The 11,559-nt window shown below is 40.9% G+C and overlaps 1 protein-coding gene across 1 annotated transcript in view; it reads left to right on the top strand.

The window, feature by feature from the left end:
- Positions 1-1,213: 1,213 nt before the first annotated feature.
- LOC133606994 (uncharacterized) overlaps positions 1,214-11,559 on the top strand; it is a 30,316-nt gene continuing 19,970 nt past the window's right edge. The window contains exons 1-5 of the mRNA XM_061961498.1: positions 1,214-1,463; positions 1,541-1,603; positions 2,885-3,025; positions 5,995-6,060; positions 9,441-9,572. Of these exons, the coding sequence (XP_061817482.1) occupies positions 1,284-1,463; positions 1,541-1,603; positions 2,885-3,025; positions 5,995-6,060; positions 9,441-9,572 (582 nt within the window). The 5' untranslated portion in view covers positions 1,214-1,283. The remainder of the gene's footprint in view (positions 1,464-1,540; positions 1,604-2,884; positions 3,026-5,994; positions 6,061-9,440; positions 9,573-11,559) is intronic.

The following is an 11,559-nucleotide window of genomic DNA, read 5'->3' as shown; positions in this document are numbered from 1 at the left end:
GGGACCCCATGTGGTAAAGGAGCTGTGGACGACATAAAACTGTCTACTTTTACACAAAAACTCCTGTCGGTTAGGTACGACCGGAACCAGTTGAGGGCGGCGCCCTTAATGCCCACACAGTTCTCAAGACGAGTGATTAAGGTGGCGTGGTCGACGGTGTCGAACGCAGCAGACAGATCTAAAAGCACCAGGACAACATATTTACCAGAATCAGTGGACAGGAGGATATCGTTAAAAACTTTTAGAAGCGCTGACTCTGTGCTGTGGAGGGCTTTAAAACCGGACTGGAACAGCTCAGTGATACCATTATCCTCTAAGAAGGGCAGCAACTGACTGTAGACAACCTTCTCTAATATTTTGGAAATGTATGGAAGATTAGAGATAGGTCTGAAGTTAGAGAGGAGAGAGGGGTCGAGGCTGGGTTTTTTAAGTAGAGGTCGTACCACTGCATGTTTAAACTCTACTGGAACTATTCCAGAAGAGAGGCTACTATTGATAATGTTAAGGACACTTGATCCAATAGTAGCAAGTACCTCCTTAAACAGGCGAGGTGGGAGGGCATCTGCAGGAGAACCAGAGGGCTTCATATGACTAACTGTGTCACTTAAAAAAGAAAAGGACACCGGCTCAAACTGATGGAAAACAGAAGAGAAATGCAGGGGAACAGAAGGGTCATATGAAGGCTGAGATAGACTGGCTCTAGTTGACACAATTTTGTCAGTGAAAAAATGGAGACAATTTTCACAGAATTCAAAAGAAGCATCAAAACCAGCAGATTTGGGAGCATTAAGTGTATTAAGTGCTCCAGACGGCTTCTTAAAGGGCCGGTACACATTCAATTGGACAACGCTCGAACACACAGCTGGACTTTACGCCCAAAACAAACATTTAATATGACGCACTCCGAAATACTGTTTTGGTGTTGCCTTGGTAACGGTGCCGTCACATCTTTTCTCACCTGAGCCCCTCCCCTACATGTGTGATTTCATCACATGGGGGTTTCTCACACCAGGAAGAGTGTGTGTGTGTGTGTGTGTGTGTGCAGTCGCTCTTTGTGTCGCACACAAGGATGAGGTCACATGACCGGGATGGGTTGATAATCTCACGCTGACTCAGCAACCCTGGAAACATCAGCTGTCAATCAAACAGCGGGACGTCACAGCAGGGGGAAGTGACATCTTCATCATCATCGCCATGGAGACGCCGTGACTCAGAGGAGGAAATGTTTTCCAGGGAAGTATAAAAAAGAGGAGGAGGACAAGGAGGAATATAGACAGTCCAGCATGGTTCTCCTCTTCATCAGAACCTCGCTTCTTACTCTCCTCCTCCTCCTCTTCCTCCCCCTGGCCCGTTGCGTTGCCTTGACGACAAGACCCCGCGGGCTCGCGTGCGGACAGGAGGTCCCGAACGCTCTCCTCCGAAACTTGTGGACGCAAAGTCGACTCCTCATCCAAAGACTTCCTGTGAGACATCCTCCTTACCATCATTCTCATTGATTGATCCATTGATTGATCCATTGATTGATTGATTGATTGTGCAGGAAGAAAGACGGCGGTCCAAAAGTTGGCGGCTGCTTCCAAATTTCTGCACCGGCTGTCCTCAGGTTAGTAGTCGTCAACTTCCTGTCGTCGAAGTCACATGATGCGATATTGTAAGTACTTCCCGTGTTCAATTGTGGGGGGGGGGAACCCTTCAAAAAGGCTGCCTTTCATTAAGCAGCAACAGTGCAGGTGTGAGCGCAATTTAAAGATTTAATGGCACATACACAAGCCAAACATCAGGAAAAACATGTGAATGTGCTTCGGCAAAAGATCTGTGCAGGTTTTACAGTAAAAAAAAATTGGAATATATGGTGGTTTTTACACCGAATTACTGTAAAAAAAAAAAAAAACCCAAAAAAACCCCCGGTGAAATACATACATGTGTGGTTTTAACAGTGCATTACTGTAAATGGGAAAATGTTACTTAGACTTGGACTTAGACAAACTTTATTGATCCACAAGGGATATTGTTCCACACAGTAGCTCGGTTACAAAGGATGGAAAGGGTAAGGATGGAAAGGATAATGCAGGTATTAAGTAGATTAAAATTTTTTACCATAGTAGCAATATTTACATATTAAATACACACTATATACTGATATATTACATTATTATATTATATTATATTTTTCTATAATATATACAAAATATAACAAATCCCAATTTCCGTGTACAACATTACAGTGTATGTAACAGCTGCAGCAAAAAAATAAAAATGATAAAAACAATTTTAAAAAAAAGGGCAGTATAAAATAGAAAGTAGATCCAGCAGAAAAGAGTAGATCCAATACCAATACTGGCGAAGGAGCTGCCAAAATATACAGTTGTTGTATTTACAGTGTACGACTGCAGGGGCGCCGCTAGGGATTTTGGGCCCCATGAAAAGAATCTTTCCAGGGCCCCCAGCACAGTGTCATTATTTTTTTTGTATTATAATTTCATCATCATTAAGGGCCTCTCTGGGCCCCCCTCCATCATGGGCCCCTAGAATCCGTCTCCTTTACCCCCCCTTTTCGGCGCCCCTGTACGACTGTAAATAGAAAAATGGTCTTACTGTTATTTTTATGCTAAAATTATGACCTGCAAGAATTCTACTCTAAAATCTACGGCCGCTGCTTTTACATCGCATTACTGTAAATAGAGAAACTGTATCAATGTCATTTTTGCACAAACTGATCTGCCAGTTTTTTTTACCGTAAAATCTACGGTGTTTTTTTTTGTTTTTGTTTTTTTTTACAGTGTATTACTGTAAATGGAAAAACGGTTACTACTATAAACTTTACGGTAAAATTATGGAGATTCAGCTTCCAGTTTTTTTTATTAAGGTGTTGTGGCCTCCCTAGTGTGTGATTGGCTGGCTGGAGGTGAGGCAGATGATTGACATCTACCAGCACAGAGTCTTCAACACAGAACTCATCTCCAAGCTCCTCCCACTGCACTACCTTGACCTCCTGGACCGACTGCAACACACTCTGATGCACTGTGTGGGTACACACACACACACACACACGCACACACACACACACACACACACACACACACACACACACACACACACACACACACACACACACACACACACACACACACACACACATTCTTGTATTTGATACCTTCTTGAGACCACCAAAAAGGTCTCCCTCTTTAGGACCACCCTTTCTATATATACAGGTAAAAGCCAGTAAACTAGAATATTTTGAAAAACTTGATTTATTTCAGTAATTGCATTCAAAAGGTGTAACTTGTACATTATATTTATTCATTGCACACAGACTGATGCATTCAAATGTTTATTTCATTTAATTTTGATGATTTGAAGTGGCAACAAATGAAAATCCAAAATTCCGTGTGTCACAAAATTAGAATATTACTTAAGGCTAATACAAAAAAGGGATTTTTAGAAATGTTGGCCAACTGAAAAGTATGAAAATGAAAAATATGAGCATGTACAATACTCAATACTTGGTTGGAGCTCCTTTTGCCTCAATTACTGCGTTAATGCGGCGTGGCATGGAGTCGATGAGTTTCTGGCACTGCTCAGGTGTTATGAGAGCCCAGGTTGCTCTGATAGTGGCCTTCAACTCTTCTGCGTTTTTGGGTCTGGCATTCTGCATCTTCCTTTTCACAATACCCCACAGATTTTCTATGGGGCTAAGGTCAGGGGAGTTGGCGGGCCAATTTAGAACAGAAATTCCATGGTCCGTAAACCAGGCACGGGTAGATTTTGCGCTGTGTGCAGGCGCCAAGTCCTGTTGGAACTTGAAATCTCCATCTCCATAGAGCAGGTCAGCAGCAGGAAGCATGAAGTGCTCTAAAACTTGCTGGTAGACGGCTGCGTTGACCCTGGATCTCAGGAAACAGAGTGGACCGACACCAGCAGATGACATGGCACCCCAAACCATCACCCAACCATGCAAATTTTGCATTTCCTTTGGAAATCGAGGTCCCAGAGTCTGGAGGAAGACAGGAGAGGCACAGGATCCACGTTGCCTGAAGTCTAGTGTAAAGTTTCCAACATCAGTGATGGTTTGGGGTGCCATGTCATCTGCTGGTGTCGGTCCACTCTGTTTCCTGAGATCCAGGGTCAACGCAGCCGTCTACCAGCAAGTTTTAGAGCACTTCATGCTTCCTGCTGCTGACCTGCTCTATGGAGATGGAGATTTCAAGTTCCAACAGGACTTGGCGCCTGCACACAGCGCAAAATCTACCCGTGCCTGGTTTACGGACCATGGTATTTCTGTTCTAAATTGGCCCGCCAACTCCCCTGACCTTAGCCCCATAGAAAATCTGTGGGGTATTGTGAAAAGGAAGATGCAGAATGCCAGACCCAAAAACGCAGAAGAGTTGAAGGCCACTATCAGAGCAACCTGGGCTCTCATAACACCTGAGCAGTGCCAGAAACTCATCGACTCCATGCCACGCCGCCGCATTAACGCAGTAATTGAGGCAAAAGGAGCTCCAACCAAGTATTGAGTATTGTACATGCTCATATTTTTCATTTTCATACTTTTTAGTTGGCCAACATTTCTAAAAATCCCTTTTTTGTATTAGCCTTAAGTAATATTCTAATTTTGTGACACACGGAATTTTGGATTTTCATTTGTTGCCACTTCAAATCATCAAAATTAAATGAAATAAACATTTGAATGCATCAGTCTGTGTGCAATGAATAAATATAATGTACAAGTTACACCTTTTGAATGCAATTACTGAAATAAATCAAGTTTTTCAAAATATTCTAATTTACTGGCTTTTACCTGTGTATATATATATATATATATATATATATATATATATATATATATATATATATATATATATATATATATATATATATATATATAAAGATTTGTTTGTATTTACAACATTAATTAATATATACATACTATGCAAAACTTAGAATTTTGGCAGTATTATAGTAAAAGTCATCATTGAACTCAACGTAAGTCAAAATTGTACAAGACAAACTGAACATTTGTGCAATGTTATGATAAAAGTTGGAATTTAACTCAATAACAGTCGCAGTTTTACAAGAAAAGCCTAACATTTTGGCAATTTTAATAAAAAGAGTCGTAATTTTACTCGACACAGGTCACAATTTTATAAGAAAAGTTTAACATTTTGGCAATATTATAATAATAATCTGAATTTTACTCGACAAAATTATGACACAAGTCATAATTTCACTCCAAAATTGTCACTATTTTACAAGAACAACCAAATAATTGGTAAATGTTGTGATGAAAGTCAGAATTTTATAGAACAAATGACACCATTTTGCATAAAAAAGTAATTATTTTACAAAAAAATGTGGCAATATTACAGAAACAGAAAGAATATGAGAAATTGTTCCCAATTTTATAAGAAAAAAAAGTCGACACATTGTGAGGAAAAGACTGTTTTTAGTTGGGGTTTTTTTGGTTTGTAATTGGTTTTTAATCTTCATTATTTACTTCAAGTTATTACAGTATGTCTCTATATACATATATTTTTTAATTTGTTTTATTAATATTGGCCAAAGGGGGCGCATTTCAATTTCTTACACACACTTGTTATTACATATGTTGGCCAGACGGGGAGCACTTCAAATTTCTACACACACTTGTTATTTCATATGTTGACAAGAGGGGGAGCACTTTTAAAACCGACACACAGTCAATTTGAAAAATCCCTCCTTTTTGGGACCACCCTCATTTTGATAGGGTGCAAATGAGACATTCCCTATTAGATGCAATGGTTTTTCCATATTGGGACCATGATTTCGGTCCTCATATGGAAGGTACTTTTTCCCTGTTGATGTCTCAAGAAGGGTAGAAACACACACACACACACACACACACACACACACACACACACACACACACACACACACACACACACACACACACACACACGCACACACACACACACACACACACACACAGAACGTTGACTTACTGAACAGTGTGTTCAGGTTCCTCCCGGCCCAACGTCAAAGTGGATGAGTGCTATCAAGAATGTGGACAAACAACTTCAAAGGGTCAGTTTTGCATTATGTTTTTAATTTTTATTTTTTTATTTTTTGGTCATAAAAAAAACAATCGTGTGTGCTTACGGACTGTATCCCTGCAGACTGTATTGATCTATATTGATATATAATGTAGGAACCAGAAATATTAATAACAGAAAGAAACAACTCTTTTTTGTGAATGAGTGTGAATGGGGGAGGAAGTTTTTTTTGGGTTGGTGCACTTATTGTAAGTGTATCTTGTGTTTTTTTATGTTGATTAAATAAAAAATAAAAATATATATATATTTTTTTGTATTTCTTGTGCGGCCGGTACCAATCGATCCACGGACCAGTACCGGGCCGCGGCCCGGTGGTTGGAGACCACTGCATTAAACAATGTAACAAGGTTTTCCAAAATAAGAGAACCACTTCAACTCAAGTTATGGAAAAAAGTGCCAACATGGCACTGCCATATTTATTATTGAAGTCACAAAGTGCATTATTTTTTTTTAACATGCCTCAAAACAGCAGCTTGGGATTTGGGACATGCTCTCCCTGAGAGAGCATGAGGAGGTTGAGGCGGGCGGGGTTGAGGGGGGAGGGTTGAGGTGGGGGGGGCATAGGGGGTAGCGGGGGGTATATATTGTAGCATCCCGGAAGAGTTAGTGCTGCAAGGGTTTCTGGGTATTTGTTCTATTGTGTTTATGTTGTGTTACGGTGCGGATGTTCTCCCGAAATGTGTTTGTCATTCTTGTCTGGTGTGGGTTCACAGTGTGGCGCATATTTGTAACAGTGTTAAAGTTGTTTATACGGCCACCCTCAGTGTGACCTGTATGGCTGTTGACCAAGTATGCATTTTCATTCACTTGTGAGTGTGTGAAAAGCTGTAGATATTATGTGATTGGGCCAGCACGCAAAGGCATTGCCTTCAAGGTTTATTGGTGCACTGCACTTATTCCTATGTCCGTGTACACAGCGGCATTTTAAAAACATACATTTTACTTTTTGAAACCGATACCGATAATTTCCGATATTACATTTTAAAGCATTTATCGGCGGATAATATCGGCAGTCCGATATTATCAGACATCCCTATAAAAAACATGTTTTCATTTATTTTACCTTTTTTTGTTAAGTACATAACTCCACATGTGTTCATTCATAGTTTTGATGCCTTCAGTGACAATCTACAATGTAAATAGTCATGAAAATAAAGAAAACACATTGAATGAGGAGAAGGTGTGTACTGTATATATATCATTAACAATGAAATCCAGAGGCAAATTCATTCATTGTTCGCTGTTACAAGCGACGCTCTGATGACAGCCATAACTGCGATGTGGCCCTCAATGAAAAGGAGTTTGACATCCGTGCCGTAGATAAAACTACAGACCTGAGACACGTCCCTCTAAGCAGCGTGCATACTAGTAGGGGCAAAGCTCCAACAGGGTATTCCATTGTTGTTAAACGGAACAAAAACAAAAACAACAAGAATGACGGCACATTGTGCTGCATGCAGTGTTGGGTTAGTTACTGAAAACCAGTAACTAGTTACAGTTACTAGTTACTTTATTTCAAAAGTAACTCAGTTACTAACTCAGTTACTTACACCAAAAAGTAATGCGTTACTGTGAAAAGTAACTATTTAGTTACTTCTTTTTTTCTTCTTTTTTTTTTAAAGCTCCCATTAATGCCCTTGTTGCCTTCATTTCAGTACTGTTATTGCACTGGAGAATAACACAATCTGTTGATCAACTTGACATACATTTTTATTTTCCTTTTAACATAATGAATGAAAAACAGTGCAACATAAAAAGGCATTCCTCCTTTCTTTAAACTTGGACCAATGACCATTAATAAAAAACAAGTTTAAGTGCATCATAAGAAGAAACATCATCTTCCTTGAAACATAGGTAGTGAAATAAAGCCTGACATCTGGAGTGATGCTGCTGTCTTCCACACTTGGAGCCATGGATTGTAGAATCCTTGTTTTCAGTGGCAGGATCATTGACACAGATGGTGAAGTTTCAGTGCTCAGTAGAGATGGAACACTTTTAAGCACCTGGAGGACCTCATCTGCCACTCTCACATCATCATCAGACAGGGTGACATATGTCTTCAGGGTGTTGTGGGTCAATGCAGAGTATATAGCTGCCTGCTGCTCCAACATATCATAAGTGGAGTTCCACCTCGTTGGGACATCATGTATGAGCAGGCAGCTTTAGCATTTCTTGCTTTGTCTTAAGCACATGAGCAGCTGTTGTGCTTGGGTGGAAGTAAGAAACCTTCCTGATCCTCCCAAAGAGGCGCTCCATCCTATTGACTGAGATTCCCTTCTGTGATGCCAAATTCACTACATGTGCAAAGCACCTATCTGTGGTCCCAGTCCTGCCTCATTCTCTGTAATTATTTGATTTTTGGCATTATCACGTGTGACTGGGATATCTTTATCTTCCATTCCTCCACTGCTTGTGTCAGTACCTGCGCAAGGTGACTCTCGTAGAGGGGGCGTGTCTTCTCATCTCCCAGTCTGCTGTGATGAAGTGAGCGCTTATAGTTCCGCTGGACGTCCAGCCGTCTGTCAAGAGCGCAACAGATGATGCTCGGGATAGTTCATCCACAACTTTTTTCTTCTCCTGCTCATAAAGATCTGGCACAATCTTATTGCTGAAGTGGGTGCGCGACGGGATGTCGTAACGTGGTTCAAGCACGTTCAGCATGTGTTTAAAACCCTCGTTTTGCACAACCGAGTCTGCACTTATAAACACACCGATTCAATGGCGGGGGCGTTCAAGCTCCTCCGTTACTCCGCTCGCCATGACCACGCTGTGTGTGGACTGAACGTGCCAACAACTTTTTTTTTTTGTTTCATATATCAAACCGCGGATCTTGTGTGCCTCCCCTCCGCACACACACACATAGACCGCGCCTCTTTTCTTCTCTCCGGCTTGTGACAGAGGAAGATTCAGAAGAACGACACCGCAGCGCTTCTGTTTCTAGCCGACACTACATCAAAAGTAACGTAAAATAACGCAGTAACGCATCATGTAGTAACGGTAACTAAATTACTGAATAAAAAAAAAATAACGCGTTAGATTACTAGTTACCGCCGAAACTAACGGCGTTACAGTAACGCGTTACTTTATAAAGCGTTAGTCCCAACACTGGCTAAATGTGGCTGCATAATACGTCGTATAGGTCCTTTTATAGGCATTTTTGACATCAAATGTATATTAAAAGCACACGATTTAACATTGACCATGAAATAAACCTCATGAAAATGATTTATTTTCAATACACAACGCATTGTGTTGCTTTGCCTTAAAACCACTTTATTTATTGGCTATGGCGAACCATGCTGCTGATGTTGCTGATGCTGTTCAATGTGACACATGCTGTTGTGTGTGCAGAGGAAGAGGAGGAAGGAAGGCGTGATGAAGGCCGTGACAGAGTTCACCTTCATCCTGACGTGGATCAATGAGCTCATGCACCAGGTCCACCCGTCTTCATCATCTTCCTCCTGTCAGCTTTTTCAGAATTTATTTTAAATATGTTTTACTTGAGTCAAACTATGCCTTGTCCTCGCTGACACTTTTAAAGTGGTTACTTGGTGGAAACACCCCCCTCTGCTGGTCGTTATGCAGAACTACAGACAATGAATTCACAATGGGAGACCGCCGCCAATGCCTAAACTTGTGCTAATGTACAACATATTCGTATTTTATTGACCGATAAATGATGGGCCGCGAAGACAAGAGACAAAATGCAATTCCAAAATAGTTTTCATGTTTTAATGTTTTGCCTCTCATCTTGTCTGAGCGCTTGGTGGCAGATCCAAAGTATTTATTCTCTTAACCTTTTGATCTTGGGGTCAGGCCCGGCCCTAATCAATGTGGCGCCCTAGGCAAGATTTTAGGTGGCGCCCCCCCCCCACATCGGCAGTGAAGTGTATATACTCACAAGAAACCGAATAGCTTTGTCTTTGATTTTTTTTTTTTACTTACAACTATACCTAATATATAAAGGGGTGGAAAAGTGACTATTACCTGCAGGGCAAACATTAGCTAACCAGAAGGCAATAACAATGTAAACAAAAAACACCTGCTTAAAAGATCTAATACAAATGTCCCTGAGGAATGTAAGGTGAGTACTGTAATTACCTAATGTTACATTATTATTTTCCATAACAATTTAGCCCCCTCCACAATATTAACCCGACGTTAAAACAGAACTAGCTATTTATTGATTAGCAATTGCCGAATCATGTAACATTAGCTTAATGCTAAAAAGCCAGGTTACTATCACATTCTGTAACAGGCAAATAATTTCATGTAGGCTAACGTTACCTACCTGCTACCTCTGTCTTTTCTCGTTTCTACTCCTCTTCTTTTCTCTTTTTTCTTCCCTGGGCACCTGACAGTTTTGGCCGTTTTGACATCTTGTGTTGATTTTTTGATGTGGTGACGTCCAAAAAGAGTCATGATACGGGAAGGGAGGGGGCGCACCGTGCGGGGGGCGGGCGTAATGTTGTTACAAATAATATTTCTATTAAATAGGCTTTACTTTGCATTTTAATTAACGTGGGATTATTTTTTTGTATTTAGAGATAATAGTACCAACTTTTTTTTTTTTTTTTTTTTTTTTCTCCAACATTTGTGGCACTGGCGTGGCGCCCCCTGATGGACGGCGCCCTTAGCATTTGCCTATACGGCCTATGCCACGGGCCGGCCCTGCTTGGGGTCCAACTTTTACAGTACAGAGGGGCATTAGTAATGAGTAATACTCCTCTTGATTTTAATCATATTCAATAATTAACCTACTTGCAGTCTCCATCCATCTATTTTCTACCGCTTGTCCCTTTTGGGGGGGGGGGGGGGGGGGGGTGCTGCTGCATTTGTGTGGAAGGCCGTCTACACCCTGGACAAGTCGCCACCTCATCACAGTACTTGCAGTCTGACAGGTTTAAATATGAAACCACATGAAGTCAGACCGACACTGTTTCAATGTCCATTTCTCAGATGACATCATTGTTGATGACTGAAGTGCTGATAGCAACCAAACCTAACCCCCTCCACATCCCACCCCCCAGATTGAAAAATAATGTAAATAATTCAATGTATATACTCGGATGATTAACTTGTGTGATGACTGTATCATGCTGATAGTATTTATTTATACCATGAATTGATTAACGTGAAAAACTTATTCGGGTGTTACCATTTAGCGGTCAATTGTACGGAATATGTACTGTACTGTGCAATCTACTAATAAAAGTCTCAATCAATCAAAGTCACAAAGATTATTTATTTAACACAGGGGTGTCAAACGTACAACCCGGGGGGCCGGATCAGGCCCGCAAACCGGTCCGCGGGATGAGTTTGCTAAGTATAAAAATGAGCCGAAATTTTTGAATGAGAGAAACCGCTCTTCTAAATGTGTCCACTAGATGTCACAATAGCAATTCTTTGTATCCTTGTAGAGCAGGGGTCACCAACCTTTTTGAAACCAAGAGCTACTTCTTGGGTACTG

The sequence above is a fragment of the Nerophis lumbriciformis genome, linkage group LG05 (assembly GCF_033978685.3).
Source record: "Nerophis lumbriciformis linkage group LG05, RoL_Nlum_v2.1, whole genome shotgun sequence".
Lineage (NCBI taxonomy): Eukaryota > Metazoa > Chordata > Actinopteri > Syngnathiformes > Syngnathidae > Nerophis > Nerophis lumbriciformis.
This window is presented reverse-complemented; position numbering and strand designations above follow the sequence as displayed.